Genomic DNA, 20,281 nt, shown 5'->3' with positions numbered 1-20,281 from the left:
TGGTGCACCTAACGTGGCCACCTCGATTACTCGTAAATTATTAGCTGTATGAAAATAAATATTTTAAACATAAATTTCACGGTATCAAGATTCTTCCAATTAAACTGAGACCAAACATGACATAATTTATTGAAAATATTAATATTAATATTAGTAAAGTAATATAATCTAAATTATGTCATGTTTGGTTTCATTTGAAGAATTTTATCAACTTGTAAAAAAAAGATTATTGCATTATATATTCTCCCAGCTAGCACATGACGTCTTGAAGGCGGCTTAAAAGCGCTTTAGACCTAAAATAACCGTAAAATGGGCGTTTTAAAGGCGTCATGTGCTATCTGGGCTCCTTGATACCATACAACTTTTGTTTAAAATATCATTTCATACAGCCAATAATGAACGAGTAACTGAGTCACGTTAGGTAAACCACCCTGTATATAATACACGAGCAGCGCGCACACGCACGGCCACGTGCCCGCACATACGCACACGTATACAGGGTGTCCCACAGAACCGAGCCAAAAGCCATAGCGTGAAAACGGTAAAACGTAGAAAAAAATGTCATTGAGAAAAATTAAATGGTTTCGGATGATGCGTCACGAGGTGCATGTGTCATCTACAAAAAAAACTAGACTTCCTATAAGATAAACCTTGAAATCTTTTAAACGCCAGCACTTTTTTGAAGAAGACACATGCATCACTCGAAACCATTTAATTTTTCCTAATGACATTTTCTTCTACCATTTCAACGCTACGGTTTTCGCCCAGTTCTGTGGGACACCTTGTATAGCGACGACGAATCGATCCTTCTCGTGTGGCAACATTGTGTTGTCGCCAGCGAGAGTAGTCGTGTTCCAAAAGCAGAAAGCGTCCGTCCGTCCAGGAGAATCTGCCCAAACGGAAGTAAGGGGACGCGCGCGGAATGGACCGGTGCCGATCGTCGCGGAACTCCTCGCGAACGGGACAAACAGGAAGCCGACGGGACAGCCCCGGTCTCCGCCCGCGTACTTTGCGCCTCTACTTGACCCCCCACGCCTGTTCAACTTCACCTGCCCACCCCACCCCGTCCCGCGACGATATACCTTTCGAATCCGATTTCCGTTGACCTTAATTCACCGGTGCAATAAGGGCTCTTTCAGACACGAGGCATAAGCCGTGCTAAACTGAAGACGGGGTTCACTTGTCGTTCACGGACTACACCGACTGGGGTCGTTTCTTTCGTTTTGTAAAGCCAAATTGGCCATGATTTAGCGTTAAGGGTACGTTCTCATGTAAACGATGTAAAAAAACGTTTTTATTTTAGGATTTTCGTAAAAAGAAAACTGCTAACGCATAGAGTGAAGAAGCAGTCGGGGGTTATTTATTAACATACATTTGAGATATGAAAACAATTTGTTTACGATATATATTATGTAGGGTAGATGTCCCAATTATTGACACCTTAAGTATGTAGAGTAACTTACTGTAAATTGTAGGAAACTTCATGTTCACAAATATGACCACCAGGTCTGAAAGGGTTAAATATGAAGAATTAACTGCTAGATCAGTTAGAACAGTTAAGAACCCTGGCGACGAAGTGGCCCCACTCCCTGAAAGGGCCCTACGCATCTGGGAACGATTATCGTTCATGTTTTTAGCGTAAACACGCGTACTAAATCGTTGGGAGAAGTTTTTCCCGCGGCTCGAGTCCCATTATTACCCATCCCCCACCCCACCCGCCACAAAGGAACCATTCCCGCGAAACCACGACCCTCTCGAGACGCTTTTCGCTTTCGCTGCTTAATCGTCTTTCAGCTGGGTCTTGGGGTTCGAGCGAAAACAGACCACTTCCGGTCTCCAGGTAACCGGAGGTGTAATAACGAAGCCGGAGATGGCCAAGTACACAGGGGTTTGTAGAGAACGAGGAGGGAGAGGGGCATATATACGCCTCGTTCCGCCTGAACGTCGCTCTGTAACTCGTTTTTCTTTTTGTTCCTTGTAATTTTCCTTTCGCTTCTTCTTCTTCTAGTGAGAATGTTTATATTAGTTTCGTTATTGTACGAACGGTAGCCAGCTTCCGCTTGTTCTACGTGCATACAGCGCATCGAGAAGTTCGCTCATTCGTGAGAGTTCGTTTTCTGTCTGTCTCTGTTTACTTTGTGTTTATCTTGTTGTTTCTCTGGTGACGTGCACGCACATGCGCGAGCACACACGTACACGTACATACACACACATATTATTCGCTGCTCCACCGTTCTCGACCGTGGTTAACCCTTTGCACTCGGAATTTCTTAATTTCCCATATATTTTGTCCCTTCAGAGGTAGTCGAGTGCAAAGGGTTAATTAGTTTCTCGTGTCAACACTTTGACTGTCACACGTCTCCCAAATGTGGATGACACGACATTGCAAAGAGGGCTGGATTATTTGAATACCGTTACGAAAGTTTTGCCTAAAATTAATATCGCGGAATAATTTAAATACAAGCCTTTGTTAAGTAAACGCATGTGGGATGCTTCCGAAAGTTAAGTACAACCGGGCATCAGGTAATTCTACGTGATAAAATAAATCAAAAATATAGGATAATAGAATTGTTCATTTGAGACTTCGTTTTCGAGAAACTCGACTTTGAAAATTAATCTGAAACGCGCGTGGTAGTAAGTAGAAACGGACTGGAATGAACAGACGCGCCAGCCAAGTCCCATTTTTAATTGCTCGCATATCTAGCAGATTTATTTCGTATTTTTTCTTATCTTTTCATGAGGAATCAGCTCATGCTCGTTTTACTTTCGGTAACACCCTATATATTGTCGACGATTTATGACTTTCAAAAACGAAATAAAGCGTGTCTGGTTACATACGGCCTTTTTCACTGTGACAGTCAACGTGTGTTAACGGAAATCGATTGTCACGCCTCGAACAACCAACCCTCTCAACCACTTGAAATGACAACGGATCGTATAGCAGCTGCGGGATGATCGCGAGGCAATATTCGAAAATGAGAACGATCGAGGTGATACACAAAGTGTCCCACACAACTGGACCTAAGCCGTAGTGTTAAAACGGTAGAAGATAAAACAAAATTTCATAAGAAAAAATTGAATGGTTTCACGTGGTGCGTGTGTACTTCTCTGGAAATGGAGTCGTTTCAAAGATTTCAAGATCACTTCTAGTTTTTTCAAATGAAGCTATAGATTTTTGTACCTTAATACTTTTTTGCAGAGAATTAAAAACTTCAACGAATAGCGTATAAGAAAATGTATAGTCCTTTAAAAATATAGAAGTGACCTTGAAATCTTTGAAACGCCTCCATTTTCGGAGAAGACATAAACTCCATATGACGCATCACTCAAAATCATTAAATTTTTCCTTATGAAATTTTTTCCTATATTCTACCGTTTTAACGTTACGATTATTTGTCGATTCGATTGTCGAAATATCGGGGTCTGTTCGAGCGTGGGTTCGAGAGACGGAGGAGCGTGGTAGCGAGCGCGCAAACGTCCGACGAGACGGTACGACGGAACCTTTGAACGGGTGTGTGTGTACTCGTCGTTTCAGGACCGACTTTGGAACCGCCGTTGCCCAGACGAAAGAAATGCCCGGAGCTCGCGTACAAGACCCACGAGTTCATCACGGCGGCCGACGGGGGTGGCATCGACGCCGTCGATTCGAACGTTGTTGCTGATAAAGTTCGGGTACGTGTGTCCGTGCATACTCACAGACTTGTGTATAATACGCACAAGTACCGTTACGGACCCAGTTTCTAATCACTTAATATGACTATCACTGTTTTTTTAACATATAAGTGGAGAAAAATTAATGAAATTCAAAAGAATCGTTGTTATTCGAATAAGTCTATGTTTTATCTTTGATTTGGTATTAACGAAAGTACAGATATAGTAATACAATGAAATTACAATTTCACTTTAAGAATAAGTACTGCAATGAATCTCTAAGCTATCAACTTTTCCGTATAGTTTTCAAAATAGTTAATAATTAGGTAGTAATTGTTTGGAGTAAAAACCCTTTATTATAATAAAGTTATTATATTGTATCTATATACTAAACTGATCAGGAATTGGGTTCTGATTAGGAACTGGGTCACTGACAGTAAATCCTCGATGAGTGTTCGAAGGCTACTGAACATGAAATATTTCATATACCTTATTAGAAAGTCAGCGTTACATATCTCCTTGTCATTCCCAAGGGGCCTTAAAACACTCGTCGAAGATTTGCTGTATGTTGCTCGGGGATGTTCCATACACACGATGATTTCTACAAGGTTCTGACGAAGAATTCGATTGCAGGAAGTTACAGCGCAGTCTGGCCTGCCGCCGAGTCAGCTGAGCAAAGCGATATCGCGGATCAGCACCGAGTATCGGTTGCAGTTCGCCTGGCCTAGACGACCCCAGTTAACGAACGGGGAGACAGTGGCGCCGGGTGTCACTGCCGCTGGGGCGCCTGCTGGGACAACAGGACCACCCAGGAAGTCCCTCAGCATGGGTGCTCTGAAGCAGGGCATCGCACCCACGGGACCTGCCCCAGTTCACAAGAAACGACCCGGTGATGTCGATCACAAACGCGACGGTACGATCCTGTCGTCTATCAATAACGCCCTATTGGCCGTGAATTATTCGAGAAACCTGGCGACCAATACTTTATCCAAATGAAAGACGTGTTCGACGATCGGTAGTGAATAGCTATAGACTACTGAGAAAACGGTCATCATCCTTAGGTCAGCTAAGCAAAGATAACGTTAAGCTTAACAACTTTAAAACCACCATTAAGCGGTAATTATTGAGAATATGGTCCTCAGCACCGGATTTCAGTGATCTTGAGATATGTTGTCAAGGCCATCATTCTTAACAACTTTCCCCTATACTTATATATGATAGGCGGTCTCTGTTAATTTTTGAGATATTCGTGAAAAACAGTGCAAGCTCCAGTCTCAATTTTCGGTTACTAATGCACATTTTACTGTAGTTCCCCGAAATCAGCGTCTCTATTTTTATTGCCTTCAACGGAAGCATTACAAGTTTCGTTCAGTTTCCTTGGTCGTCCGTGACATCCGAGGTCCACGTTGAAATTTAAAAAAAAAACGTGATGTAACGCCTGGAGCGACTCGCTGAATACATTTTTTAAATGATTTCCAGGGGTACAGGCGTCGGAACTGGAGCCCCTGGTCGGTGGAACTGGTGCGGACACGATCGACGGCGTGGTGCCCGAGGGCGACGAGCGCGAGGAGGACATGTCGGACTTGAAAATCGCTTTCAGGTCAGAGATTCAAGACGCAACCGTATCCATATACACAGGGTGATACAAGAAAAAATGTTTACTAATTTCTAGAGTAGATAGTACTGGCCAAACGATGAAAAAAAAGGGTCCTAATAAACACGGGTCAAAAAATTCATATTTTCATAGTTGTAAACAATTTTTGTGTTTCGGTTAAAGTTACTGACTTTCTCGCTTGGAGAGCTAGCGTACCGTATGGAGAAAGAATGGATTACTTTGTATCATTGTTTCTTTTTCTGGTTACAGAGGGTTTTTTAAATATTTTTATCGTTTTTTTTTTACAATTTCCTTCATTGTTTCAAGAAAATCACACTCGCTTTAACTGAACCACACAAAAGTTGTTTATAATTTTTTAAATATTAATCTTTCAATCCATATTTATTAAGACCCTTGTCATCATCGTTTTGCGAGTACTATCCACTCTAGAAATTACGAACGCCTTTTTTTGTATCACCCTGTATATATACATACGTATGATAACAGTAATAGTTTAGTACCGCGCTGTCCGATACTGGGAAGAACGGAAAAAGCACCTACGACGATCCATAAAACCGCGGTCCGCGAAGCTTAAATCGATGCACCATGCAACCACGATATTGTGATTCTTTGCAGGGGTAAAAAGTCAGGTAGAACCGTAAGGATAGTGGATGATAAAGGGACGGCCAAACCGCAGGAGAAACCGTTTCCGACCACAGACGTGATCGAGCTTAGGCGGCTCGCTGACGAGTACAAGGTAATCCGACGATCGAGATTTCCCGTTTCGTCTCTCGATTTTCTTCATCCGACCAATCCGCTGGAAACAGTACTTAACTCCTTTTTGTATAGTCGTTGTCTGTCTGGTATTATTCTCGGCCACCTGTCCTCGGAATACTCTGTCATGTCAATATACATATATGTATATATTTATAGTTCTTTCATTGATTTTATCATTGATTTTTTCATTGGCTTGTTGCTGCTGATAGCCACCACAGACAAGGGACTGATTCTTCGTGCAACTATTACTTGGATACGTCCAGAACTACGATTGTTGGCGACTGAAATCCATATTTTAATGCTTTAGAATATAGAATAAGTAGAAATGCCATGCAATGGTCAGACGGGCTAGGCAAACTAACAGCATGTGCACAGGGTGTCCCACCTAACGTGAATGCCTTTAATATATCACTTGTTTTTGAAAATAAAAAAAACTACCCGACAAAATACATTCTGTATATCCATGGAATGTTCAGTCATTTTTCTCATGATCAAAACATCTTCTATTCTGCTCTCTGGACTCGCTGTTTCCTTGAAGAATCACACCCTTGTCTGTTCTACAGTCGATAACATCTCATTCTTGTACACTCTGAACGTTTTACAAAGAGTTTTCTCTTGTACACAACTTAACAAAAAGCGTTACATAAATCACATTCAATAATTCCAGTGGCGATCGTGATTCTAGACTGACCACCTCATTTTGATGTTTGCATGCGTTCCGTTCTGTCCATCGTTCTTCGGTACATCGAATCATTGTACATACAATCAGTCCATCGAACAAACATTCGAAAGACTTCGTTGGATTCAACGTGATAGAGAACGAATCTGTTTCTCGAGTCGAACACCGTGCATGCCGCTGCATCCTCTCAGATGACGACACTCTCTGTGGTGTCCTGTCTCCTCCAGAAAAGCATGCTTTTTGTGTGTCTGTGGATCTGTCCTCCTAGTTGCGTGTGTGTGTCCTGTTAGCATTCCTGCGAGTTAGCGTGTAGACTGATCCATCCCACGTGTGTGATCTATGGAGAAAGCAACAGAATCACTCTCGTTCTGATTTGTACATTAGCATCGCGACTGGGGTTGCGGTCTGGCAGCCGAGGACGAGGCTTCCCTGTGGAAACGTGTATCCAGTAACCACGCTCTCAACGCGCTGTCCCTTGCCAGGCCAGTACACTATACTAAGAACTCGATAAATGTTCGGAAAGAATTCTACTGTCATCCCCACCACTGCTTTTAATCTATGTTGACTGCTGATAAAATCCAAAGGCGAGCTACCGAGGCTTCGCCCGAAACTTCTAAGGTGTGGGAATAGTTTCCCTCTGCGATAACTGTTCCAAAGCAGGCCCAAGTTTCGAGCATTAATCGAAGATTTACTATACTAAAAACTCGTTATAACAGAAATTATATATATAGGGTGTCCAAAAATAACTTCGATTCCCGGAATTGAGGGGTTCTTGGGATGATTTGAAACAAGTTTTTCCTTAGTAAAAATGTTATTCGATGCTTTGTTAACGAGATATTGACGAGAAACAGCGACCAATCAAAGCAAGAGTCTGCTGGCCGAGCTTCCGCGGTAACGTTAGCTATGCGCTGCGATTGGTAACTTAACTGGCCGGCAGACTCGCTCTGATTGTTCAGAGTTTTTCGTTAATACCTCGTTAACAAAGCCTCGGATAATATTTTTGCTAAGGAAACACTTGTTTCAAATCATCCCAGGAACCCCTCATTTCCGGGAGTCGAAGCTATTTTGGGACACCCTGTATACGTGTGTCGATACGCCGACGGTTGTTTGCTCGCTGTGTATGAGTTAGTTTTTTTTTTTTTGGTACTTTCCACGGTAACTTTTGGAACAAGCTGTAGTTTCAGCCGAGCGAAATAACCACTAGCCGGAACAATGCTCGATTGTAATTACTTCGGAACGTGAGGCTCCATTATAATGGAGTTTCGATTGTTTCACGAACAATTTCGAAACTGAACACGTATTACTCTCCGATATTACGATGAAACGTATTTCTAAATCACAGTACCTATACAAACGGGTCATATCTGCGTAGAAAGTCGACAGAAACCGATCACCACGTGGGCTTTGCCCGAATATACAAAGCGCTCGATGTCTGACCGAAAACATGGTGGGTCACATTCTACTCGAAGCAGAAAATGTTTGTCAGAAGGATCCATATTCCAGCGAGAAATGATCCATATGTTTAGGGAAATTATCGACGATGGTGAACGCTTGTATAGAGCGTTGTAGCTACGGGATATATAATGAATCGTTGCGATACTTTCGATCCTGATCTTTCGATAATTTTGTTACGCGGTTAATTGTCGTAGCTGCCTTTTATTTCTTCCACGCGGTTTCGCGGATAGAGCCTCATTTAGGGAAAATGCCCCCGTGACGACCAGTGATTGCGTTTTGCTCAGGTCGGTGACGAAGGAGGAAAAGGAGAAGGAGAACACGAGGAAGGTGGCGCCGATATCCACGGCGATCACCATGCCCCCAGCTGGTCGACCATCCTCGGTTCAGGCCAGACCTATGCATGGACTTCTGCAGGACGATCCGAAAGCGGTACTGGTTTCGTTACAACCCTCCCACCATTGTTAACCTCTAACCATGTTACAGGGGTGATAACTTCTAAAGTTGAGAGATGATATATTTTTTGGAGTACGAAAAAGTTATAGGGAATTGAGTCACATAAGAAAATTTGAAGAATAATTGTTTAAGTAACATATTAAAGTTTTGAATTTTTTGTTTAATTTTGTTGTGCGACTAAATTCCCCATTCAAAATCACACAATTTATCAAAAATACCAATTTTTTCCTACTCCCTCTAGTGTCCGAGATATTCGAAAAAATATACTCTCATAAAGGGGCTATAAAAATTTCTATTGGACTCCAATCTTTGCAAATTAGTTCACAAAAATCGATATTGTGTACGTTGATTTTGTTTTGCTCTCTGAATGTTGGCCGTTCGTTTCCAGGACACCGAAAGAGCCATCGCTCGCGCAAGAAAGGATTTCTTGATCCGCCATCATTTGGATCGTACCACCGGTGTGGGTAAGTGTTCGCCAAAAAAATGGATTCTTTTATTTTACGACTTACCGCGTGTCGTAAAAACGCTAGGAATAATTGTGCAAACCTTGACGATCCCGATTACCATGGGCAGCATAAGAATTAAAAAAAAAACAAATTTTAAAATTATTTCCCCACTCAAAACCACTCACTTTTCATCCGAAAACATTTTTTCGGTATCATTTTTAACGGTCTCGAAGATATTCGAAAGGATTGATCGTGAATGATTCACCCTGTATACTAAATTTTGCAACAGGCGACGGTGCACTGCTTCCCTCTCCGACGAGAGAGAAGCTGGAGCCCGTGATACCACGACGCCGCGAGGACTCGAAGGAGCACCGTGAGGAAGTTCAGCCGAAGACGAAATCCAGCCCGAAAAACAGCCCGAGAACCGGTCGTTCCCAGAGTCTCGGGCCTACCGTGACCGAGCGTAGATCACCGAAACGTCAACCTCCGCGTGCACCGTCCGTCACTAAAGATGCAAAGGTATATACATACAGGGTGTCCACCCACCTAACGTGAACACCTTCAATATCACACTTATTTTTGAAGTTTCAATCAATTAAAGGGGAAAGTATTATTTAGTTAGAAAGAGCAAATACTATAAGCAAAAAATGTTCTCCAGGTCATATTTTTCGAAATTTCACTGTTAATTTTAAATGAGACTACATATTTTTATTAGCGTGACCCAATGATCTATAATAGTGTGACCTTCATGTGACCTTCAATACGAAAAATCCACAAATGTATGAGAGTAGATTTAAATAATAAAATAACCATGATAAGTGGAAGAATTTATCGAAGTTGATGAACATCGCTTTGAGGATTTATTAAAATTAATTTTCTGCAAAGCAAAAGCAAGTCAGATACTAAAGGTGCTCACGTTAGATGGTATAGAAACACACACATATACAATTTTCCCTATTGCATGTGATGCAGCCCCATTGACCCTGGCTAGAGAAGAGCGGTGGTGAGCCCGAAAGGCATCCACGACCGAGTAAGTAGCCCCGATCGTGAATCCAATGACACATCTCCCCTTCGACGACGATATCTCTCCGTAGTAGTCGATCGACCTTCAGCATCCAAGAGATCGTAACCCAGAGTTCGATTGGCGCTCGTAATCCTACCCCCCCTTACCTCACGAATATATTTCGTTCTGCATTTTCGTGCATCGACTGGTATACAACTTTGTTTTTCTTTTTTTTTTTTTTTTTCGTTGATAGTTCAGTCTCGTGTATAAATATGTTTATTATGCGACTATATTTGGATTGCTGTTTTATGCTCTTGTGACCCTCGAAAAGCCGTAACGTGTTCTCTACTTATAAGTTAGTTCATCCCACCAAACCACCTTTGTTCGGAACGTGAACGCGAGAGACATTCACCGCTGCTAAACAGTTCAAACAACCTCCGCCTCCTGTGAATGTACAGTTGGGAGCTGCTGAGTTGCTCAGCTCTTACAAACTGGACGGCACAGGAGCAAGAGGGGTATTTCGCCAACCAATGGCTAGCACTGGAAGACTCTACGTCATTGCTACGTCAGTACGCGGATTAATCTGTTATCGCTCTAACTCACTTGATCTCGTGTGTCCCGTTCGCTCTCTTTGTCACGAATTTGGTTGGAGGACTTCTCATCAGCTCCCAAGTATACCTACCTCAGAGATACCCAACTAACGCCCACGAGCGAGTATTCCCCCCCAAAGGTATAGCTGCTTCAAAGATATAGCGTTAGCCATAAACGTGGCCGACTCTTAAACCCATTAGTACTCGATCATCGGGGGCCCATTACGTCCCACCGCATTCAGGGTTGCAGGTCACTGTCAGCTATGCGGTTCCAAGGAATAAAACGAAAAATACTGGAATATTTGAAAGAAATTTACGTTTCAAATATAAAATTAGTACGCTATAAGAATTTCTTTAATTTCATTAAAACGGAAAAACCGATCCCAAATTGACGTCGTAAGCTCCTGAACGACGGTCGAGCAGATTTTTTACAACTGAAGGGTATCGAATGGCAGGATTAGGCTACCGAAATACATAAACTTTAGGGTCGGTTAGGTTAATGACTAACGCTATATCTTTGAAGCAGCTGTACCCCCACTAAGAAGTTCAAGCTGTTCAGTGTCTTTCCGTATTCACCGCGTCCTGCCGCTACGGCTCGAGCGTATCAGCCAGAGCCCCGTAGTGGAGGTACCTCTGGTGAGGAATACGGTAAATCATCGATGAGTGTTCGAAGGCTACTCGATTGAGGTCCTCAGGTCTAACGCTGGTTTTTTGATGAGGTTTGGCACAGTGATAGAGCTTGGGATTTCGAAGCCGATGATATTTGTTTCAGCCACACATGGCCGTTAGTTTATGAAATATTGTCGAGGATTTACTGTACTCGCTCGTAGACTTTGAGCATCTCTTAACTACACGATCCGCCTGTGTCTGTCACGTGTCGATTCTAATAATCGATTCTTTGAGCGGTATTTGTGCCCTGAACGACGACATATCGATTGTGTGTGCCAACACTCGTCATCGGTAATGTATTTATTTTTATTTTTTTTGTCTTTGTGTCTCTCTCGCTCTCTTTCTCTCCTTAGGCAGATATTTGCATGACACTCGTGTTTATTGATCGTACCTTATATATATATCTATATTTGTCTTTGCCAGTCTAGTGAAACAAAACCAAGTAGCTCTATATATGATTGTCAAGTAACAGAAAGTTTTTTTTTGTTTTTGCGACATACGTTGTTTCCCCCCAGTTCCTGAACACGGCCTCTCCGTTAAACCCCGCGAGTAGCCGCGACATCCACGCGCACACCCGTATGCGTGCGTATAATGGCACGATCGACGGCGATCGATCTGCATCGTCGATCGCGTTTTCTAACGTAATAGACGGTGTGTAGTCGTGCGTTGCATTTCGAACACCTTCTCCCGTGAACCTCAGGTAGCTTTACGAACGCCCCTGGTAAACCTTGGATGATTTTACGAACGCCAACCATGTCAAAGAGAAGAACCATCTGTCATCATTAACGACATCCCAATTATCATGGATGACAATCTTATTCACCGTATATATATATCCCTACAATCTGTGAGCACCTAGAGCGCCACACACACATCATTATTCGTCACAGTTCGCCATTTTGGACCATCCTCATCTTCATCTATCGTCACCCAACATCACCATCGCCATTTCATCGGTCTTCTCTCTGATCGTGATCTCCATCGTATCTCTCACATTCACATCGAAATCGTCAGAAACCCATAAGTCGATGGGTGGAACATCCCCATCGAAAATAAACACCATTCCTGAAAAGAAACTAGCACCCACCCAGTGCATACGACCCACCTCTGTGTTTTTCTCTCGTCATTTTAAATCAGGGTCGTTAGCTGGCCCCGCGCGAGATACCTTAAAACCCAACGCGTTACCCGATACGTCGTGAGCCGACCGTGGCGGATCAGATTGATCAGTAGTGGCAGCGGGTGTTTCAGTCACGGGCCCCGGCCGCGTGCGTTGGAGCATACGGGAGCCCTCGACGATATCCTCGACGGGTCCGTCGACCAGCGTGCCGCCATTACCGCCACCACCCTCGGGCCCAGGGCCTACTCCGTTCCACAGGAGGCCCCCACAGGTCCATCGGAAATGTACGTTCTCTGTACCCACGTACCTGCTGCCCGCTAGCCCGACTTTCACGTATTTCTCGGTTCTCTAAACCCTGCCCCACCCCCTTCTGAATCCTGCAACCTCTACCTTGCCTTTCACACCCTCCCCAAAAAACGCCTCTTCTTTCACCCTTCGACAAGTTTATAAAGACCCGCGAAGCCCCTCTCCCCAGGATATTTTCATTTTGTTTGCTTGGTTCATTTTTCCTTTCGATTTAGTGTGCCCACATTGTTCGATTTCTCTTCATCCCCTCTCCCCCCTTCTGGGCTGTGAGAAATCGTTAGAGGATTGAACCCCGACTATCGAATTCTCGGTCTCGGCGAAGAATTGAAAAACTGTTTTCGGAGTTAACTTAAAATTTTAACAGTCTAATTTTGTGATACACAACCGTTGTAAACATTTCACGTGATTTGGATCGAACAGTGACGATGGTATCGCGCGGTTTCGCGGTGTTTAGAACGGTTTTTTTTGGAGGATCGAGAGTTGGGGTAGGGACATACCCGGAATTGAAGTTCGAGCAAGATGTAGTCACGCGGAACTCGATATTCAACCGCGGACACATATTCCGCGCGGGTTCGATAACCACGGGAGACCCTTCAGCCCTCAATGACCTCTCCAATAAGAATTGAACCTCGACGAAGCGACGCAGCCTTGCTTAAAATGCTCGACAATCGCCCGGAACGCTTTATTTTGCCTCTGAACCCTTTCAACGGTTTCCACTACGACTTTTAATCGCCGAACGGACAAACGAACAGTTTGCGATAAATATTTCGGCAATATTCTATATTCTCTTTAAACTAGACTGAGCATTTTCGTTGAGAACCGAGTACATTAGGAAGAGACGCTTGATTGACTGATGACTAGTCTTCTGTGATTAAGACGATTCCATAGATAGATTGACCCTCATCAATCGTGTGCCACCGTCTGACCGAACCTTGCAATTATACCGTAAAGTTGTATAACGTGATAGGTAGCAAGACTAATCAGGTAAAAATTCGAACTCCACCCCAGCGGTAAGTTATAGACCAAAAAGGTCCCACAAGAGTTAAATTCGACTGACAACTGCTCGAGGCTACTATCGCCGCCTGTGAATACAATTTCCAAGTTTTCCATGAGATAGAGGAGTACCAATTCTGTTCGAGGCCAAAGAATACGCGCATAAAAATCTCAGAGTGAACTTTTGATCGAGCGATCGAACTAACTTCGTGTCGGAAGGAAGAAAATCGATGACACAGAGTCAGTGACTGGTCGCCAGAAGCCTCGGCGGTAGCTCCACCGGAAGGCGTTGGTCTGGTCGCATTTTAAGCATGGCGTGGTCAATTGAACGACAGCGTGAAAAGTCCCCCGAAGAACGGTGCTCTTTATTCATCATTGTACTTTGTGTCCGGTATGTTCTAGCCTTCCTCGCAACCACCGCTCCTCCCCATCGCCCTCTTCATCACGCCAAACCCTCAACCACCACCACCACCACAACCACCGCTAGTACCACTGTAAAACCCCCGGTAAAGCATTCAGTTCATACGAGTGTCCATCACCCACCTACGTCGAGCGCTGCCGCTGCGGCCAGGCCGGACCGTGTTAAAGATATAAGCCGGTGCCAAGGTCCGAACGAAGCTCCGGCAAAAACGTGTAGCGACGATCCAGCTGCGGCTGCGGCCGCAGCCGCCGCCGCCGATCCATCCAAATCATCCTCCGATAGTCGATACGCGTCAAATCAAGCCGCTACCGCCGTCCAACCTAGTAAGTAGCATGCTCTCTGCCGTTCGGCCTGTTGCTATTAATTTGTTTCGCTCGAGAGTGTCTGTATCTCTTTTTATACGCTTTTCGTGTTCGTTGTTGTGTAACTATGTATCTATCTCTCTTTCTCTCTTTCTCTCTCTTTCTCTCTACGTGTCTCTCTATTTCTGTACGCGGTCGCCCCATAAGTAGCGCGGCTTCTTTTCTTCAACACGTACACTCTCAGTTTACCATTTTCTGTTAAGAATCTCACACTTGAATGTACAGTGGGTCTGTTGTTCCACTTGTTTATGAGTCTTTCAGTGTTCACAATAATCTCTTTCGATGTCGAATATATGTGTTACACGATTCACTATATGTTTGTGGTTTTCCACGATATCTATCCATTATGTTTGACTTCTAACGTCACTATAGGAGAATCCATTTTCTACGTTCCTCGCTTCGGAGGACATCGATTTTCAGTCTAGAACAGAAAGGACCGACTATAGGTCACTGTTTTTCAGCCGGAAAAATTATATATTTATGGGACAAGCTTCGTTATCCGATGAGTACCTCTTAATCTCTTATTTGAAGGGTGATGACTCTACCTGATGAGTAAACACGGACGCTCCACAATTCCTAAGGGCCGATTTGTATTTCCATTGTTCTTCCAGTATCTTCTCAACTCATCAATAGATTATATAATATATTAGAGGTTACAAAACCCATTTCATGGGTAAAATATCCTCACCAAAGTCTCACGATCCACCCAGAAAACTCGCTAACTTCTGGAGTCAAAATCTCCGGTTAGCACCAGTAGGAGTGCCATTTTACCAATTTATCAAAGCCGCGTTACTTCTGGGACGACCTAAAAATCTCTGCATTGGTTCTCTCTACATCGTCAAGTCCTCGTTCTTTCAAACTCTCTACATACATCGTCCTATCACTCTCTATATATATTTGTCAGTGCCTTTCAGACTAAACGCCTAGAATGGCCGCGGGCAAGATGAACCGCGCATGATTCTTGCATATTTTTTCTCCCTGTATACTTTTCTCATGTGCGAAAGGGAACGTGGCCGGCCTCACCTCACTGTTCCCGCCCGTTTTCATTGCGCTTTCATCGTCGACGCTGCTGCCATACCAGCTCTGTGTGTGTGTACGCGTCTCTGTTTAGTTCTCCGTTCGTTGGTCGCGGCGTGACTGAGCGATAACGCGCCAACTTCAGCTAGGCCTCCGTCTGCTGCGCCTAGTGGGGCTGGTGGCTGCGTTTTTTGATCGGCTTTCCGCACGATTTACACGCGTACAGAATCCGCGAACACATTTTTCTACTGACACTCAGGTACAGAGACAGTCGAGAAACTTTCCGTCGTCGTATAGTTGTTGGGCTGCAGGATACGGTAGGATGGTAAAACAATGAGGGCCCACTAACTATTAAGTGCGCAACCAACGATGGACGATCCCAGTCTCCGAACGATCGTTGGATCAAGGCTCTGTTTATATCCATGCGTGATTTCTTTGACAGAAAGAAAGACCTTTGTTTCTCGAGGGTCTCGCGAGTGTGTATTCCGTGCAGAAATAAATCGTCGTTCGCGATCGAGCAATCATTCCCCGCGGTAGAGAGAGAAGAATAGCCTGTAAACATTGGAGCCCTTTGTAAACTTGTTGCGCGGCCCGCGCAACACAAAACCACGGCTCACATCTCACACACCCACCGTCACACAAGATCTAGTTATATGTATATGTATGTATATATGTATATACGTACTTGTATACTATATATAAATATCTGTACGTGTGTCCTCTCCTGCATTCTGAGTGCGCTAGTGTACTTCTCTCTGGGAAATGCTCTGTGTCCATTGTGTAGATCCTGGTATCCGCGGCTGGATGGTTTTCCGGTATCTGCGCTCGATGACTCGATCAATTCACTTTTCGACACTTGCCTTGGAAGCCTGACTTCACTGGTCAGGGGTGGAACGAAATTCTTTTTTTTTTTTGCGTGGGGGAGGGATACAGCTGGAATACGCTTTGAGACGAAGACTCGTCCAGTCTCTCCTCCGAGCTTGAAGAGGATGTGTTACGTACCGCGGGGAGTGCACTAATGTTTCAGACGACCACTAATTGTACCGCCTTATTCCCCGTAATATGTTCATACCTCTCAGTCCTCGATCGAAGTTTTCCTATATTCTCTCGGGTTCCCAACTTTTCTTTCCAAGTATTCACGACATAACGGTGCGTAACACAATCCCGCGCTCAGAGTCACTCGGAGTGAAACGATACACGTAGAGGACTCGATCCATCGAGTGCATGCTTCCCTGGGGGGTGGGCCTCCAACTAGAGCGGTGTATACCTCGTCGCTAAAGCCTCCATTAAACGTTCCAGTGACGGCGGAGCCGCAAGTAAACGGGGACGTGACCGGCGAGGACCTGAACGTCGAGTCAACGCCACCGTCGCAGGCCCATCCGGTTCCGGCGACCGCAGCAAGCCCGTGGCTCGACGACGAGCCGGTGGTGAAAAGCCCGCCGGAACCAACCAGGGTAAAGTCGCCCGAGCAGATGATCATGCGATCCCCCGAGCCGGTAAATTGGACCGTACCACTGGACACCGGGAAAACGTTCACTGTCACGCAAAACGTCAGAGAAGGTACGCCTACATCTTTGCCCTCCGCCTCCAAATCATTCGGTTGTCTGAAAAATATGTAGATTTTTCGTTTTGTTCTTCGGCCATACACGAGGCGTGACAATAAAATTTCTAGAATAATTTCATGTAATGGAAACGGAGTTATTCTCGAAACTTTATTGTCACGCCTCGTAAAACTAGAAGTACTGTATCCAAAGAACGGCGGAAGATCCTCGAGAAAAGAATGTTTTCGATACCAATACTCTGTGATTATGATTCAAGTGGATACTCTTAGAGATTCTACTGTCCGTTTCTATTTCAGAACCACTGACGCGTCCGCATAGCGAGGCAAAATCATGGGCCCCGTCGTCCTTCCCGTCCGCGCCTCAGTCAGCCCCGCCGGAGCTAGCGGCCCAGCACAAGTCGCATCACTCCCAGCATTCCGGTTACAAGTCGCCGGAGAGCGAGAGCATCTCGATCGGCAGCTTCAGCGGTCTGAACGGTCACAAAGACATGGACTCGGAAAGGGACAGCCCGTTCCCAACGAGCGGCCCTGGCGCTAGCACGCCGACACAGGGTGAAAAGGTGAGTCACACACACACTATCGTAGTGATTTAGTATTTAGCTTACTGCTAGTGAAACGAGATGTAAAACGAATCACAAGGATACTAAACGTACAACTGATTTGCAGGAGTCAACAGGCGGCGGAGCGGAGGAGTCAAAAGACCAGTCAAGACCGGACTCGTCGATAAAACCGGTAGCCGGAACGAATTTAAGATGCCTAGATGATCCAGGATTCGAATACGACAGGAAGAAGGAGACCAGCCAAGGGACTACGACCGCAACGATGACGACACCGTCATCGTCGACGGCTCCACAGCCGGGTTACCGTATCCTCGAGGCGGAATCGCCTCAGGGCGCCGGCAGCGGCGGTGGTGGCGGTGGCATGGCTGGGGTAGTTGGTAGCACCGGGGGTGGTTATCACGTACTTGAGGCGCCGACGGTTGTACCAGGCTCAGCGCAGCGTTCCGCGGCGAGCGAGGTGCTGGAGAAGGCGCGAAACCGCTTCGACAAGTTCTGGGGAAAGGGCAGCGGCTCCGAGAATTAGACCGTTCGCGCGGAGAACATGCACGTGAGACGTTCCTCGGCTTAGAAGGAGGAGCGGAACGAGGGGGGTTAGAGAGAGAGAGAGAGAGAGAGAGAGAGAGAGAGAGAGAGAGAGAGAGAGAAAAGTACGGGGGAACAGGAGACTATCAGTGGTCTCCTGTTGTGGCAGCTCCTTTCGTGGTTCGTCTGCTTGTCCCTGGCCGAAGTATGGTGGTCACCAAACGATCCCCGTCGGGGACGAGATCTCGGCTGGTTCCTTTCCGTCTTACCTGTCGCGCGTTCAATGGTCTTCGTCGTCGTCTACGCAGCTCCGGAGACCTTGCTGCTTTCGACGTGCAGGAAGTAGAGGAAACGGAGGAAGAAAGGATAGTGTAACACCAAAGTTTCCGTCGTACAGACGCTATTCGTTGTTAGAAGAGGAGCTTCTAGGCCGTCTCAATGGAGCCGAGGATTATGGATCGTCGTGCGAAGTATCGCGCAGAAAACGGGACGAAGAACCGGAAGAACAGCTCAGATCGGTAAGACGACCGAGGATGAGACGAAGACGGTGCGTGCAGGCAACGCGTCGGTCTCGTTGAAGCTCGAGGAACGGTTCGAAGGATGGCGCGATCGAAGAGCCGGCTCCTTCGACCGGACACGATCTCGAGACGAGACATGCCAAGGACCGTGGGTGATGGATATGAAAGGGAACCAGAGGACGTGCACAGCACGCTCGACACGTACACGCGATTCACGCGGAGAAGAAGAGAATGAGATAGAGAAAGACAGAGAAAGAAAGAGGCACGGACGCCACGCGATACATACATAGGAAGACACGCACCTAGACGAACACACGCGAGTCAGTAATGTTTCTAGGATATTCAAGTGATCTCGACAGAGATCCGCCGTAGTTAAGCCCGAATTCTTTTTCCATTGATAACAAAGAGAAGAAAAAAAAAGAGAAACAGGAGAAAAAAAAAGATGACGATGAAAGAAGGTAATCCACACGAGGTACCCGTGAATAACGAATCGAATCGCGAGGAAACAAGGAGTACACGGCTTATCGCTATAAATAAAGGGGGAAGGATATGAAATAGCCTTCAGCCGCTTCGTGCGTTTTATATAAGTCTATATACGGAAAAACCAATTATACACATGTACACCGTATGTACGTTATGGGTATCGCACTCGCGGATTAATCGCGGTACCGAAGACGGTCCCGTGGACGCTTCTTGTGTCGATCACGGTCGTTGCGCTAACTGGAACGAGGAATGTCTATAAGGACAGTGTGAAGAGAAAGCATAAGGTGTGATAAAAGAGGAGAAGATCCGCGGTGTCGTCGGAGGTACCGCAGAGATAATTAGTTTCTTTCAAAGTTTGCCGACCCGGAAACTGTGAGAATCATTCCATTTTCCGAATATCCCAATCGTGCCGAGAGACCCCAGGGCGGGGATGAAACGTTTAGAAACAACAATTACTGCACAACCCTCGAGAAGAAGAGATATTCGGACCTTCCAATCTTCCGATAAAAAAATGGTCGCGTCTGTAGGATTACAGGTCCCTAGGATTCAGAATCTCTAAAATCCAGAATCTCTAAGATCCAGAGTCCTCTAGGATGCAAAGTCCTCCAAGATTCGGAGTCTCCTCGATTCCTTCGGGCGTGGCCGTGTGGTCTCTCGGTACATATCGAGCCAAGGAGCTTCCCCTCGAGCACCAGCGAACCGGGGGATGCCACCCGAGCAGCAAGCGGAACGAATTACTGTAGTGAGGCGTAGTGTTTGTTTGTTTATTCGTTTGTTTTTCACACATACACGTACACACGCAAATTGTAGGCCGCGCGAGCAGCGAAAGGAATTAAGGAACCGAAGACGGAAACGGAACGACTCCTAACTGAATTCCTCCCCACAAGAGTCGGATCGAAATCCGAAGCGGGAACGTTCGCGCATCCCCGTTGGCGGTGTATCACGCTTTTCGTGCTTGGCTCTCGGGATCAACGACGAAATTGGTGCTAGTCGGTGATGCATCGAAGACACACACACACACACGAAAGCTTACGGGGAGGGGCGAGACAAAAAGAAAGGGTAGAACTAACTACCCTCTCGTTACTCGCCGCAAATTCCGTTTGC

At 45.5% G+C, this 20,281-nt stretch overlaps 1 protein-coding gene across 1 annotated transcript in view; it reads left to right on the top strand.

Moving 5' to 3' along the window:
- Positions 1-18,283, top strand: part of LOC107190876 (cell surface glycoprotein 1) — a 63,749-nt gene extending 45,466 nt beyond the window's left edge. The window contains exons 4-18 of the mRNA XM_015579763.1: positions 3,536-3,672; positions 4,285-4,564; positions 5,131-5,251; positions 5,882-6,002; positions 7,086-7,183; positions 8,441-8,585; positions 8,998-9,073; positions 9,345-9,574; positions 9,913-9,979; positions 10,047-10,085; positions 12,554-12,718; positions 14,136-14,477; positions 16,833-17,093; positions 17,392-17,654; positions 17,764-18,283. Of these exons, the coding sequence (XP_015435249.1) occupies positions 3,536-3,672; positions 4,285-4,564; positions 5,131-5,251; positions 5,882-6,002; positions 7,086-7,183; positions 8,441-8,585; positions 8,998-9,073; positions 9,345-9,574; positions 9,913-9,979; positions 10,047-10,085; positions 12,554-12,718; positions 14,136-14,477; positions 16,833-17,093; positions 17,392-17,654; positions 17,764-18,177 (2,759 nt within the window). The 3' untranslated portion in view covers positions 18,178-18,283. The remainder of the gene's footprint in view (positions 1-3,535; positions 3,673-4,284; positions 4,565-5,130; positions 5,252-5,881; positions 6,003-7,085; positions 7,184-8,440; positions 8,586-8,997; positions 9,074-9,344; positions 9,575-9,912; positions 9,980-10,046; positions 10,086-12,553; positions 12,719-14,135; positions 14,478-16,832; positions 17,094-17,391; positions 17,655-17,763) is intronic.
- Positions 18,284-20,281: the final 1,998 nt, after the last annotated feature.

This window comes from Dufourea novaeangliae, unplaced genomic scaffold, assembly GCF_001272555.1.
Source record: "Dufourea novaeangliae isolate 0120121106 unplaced genomic scaffold, ASM127255v1 scaffold208, whole genome shotgun sequence".
Classification (NCBI taxonomy): Eukaryota; Metazoa; Arthropoda; class Insecta; order Hymenoptera; family Halictidae; genus Dufourea; species Dufourea novaeangliae.
Note: the sequence above shows the minus strand (reverse complement) of the source record. Positions and strands in the feature narration are given on the sequence as shown.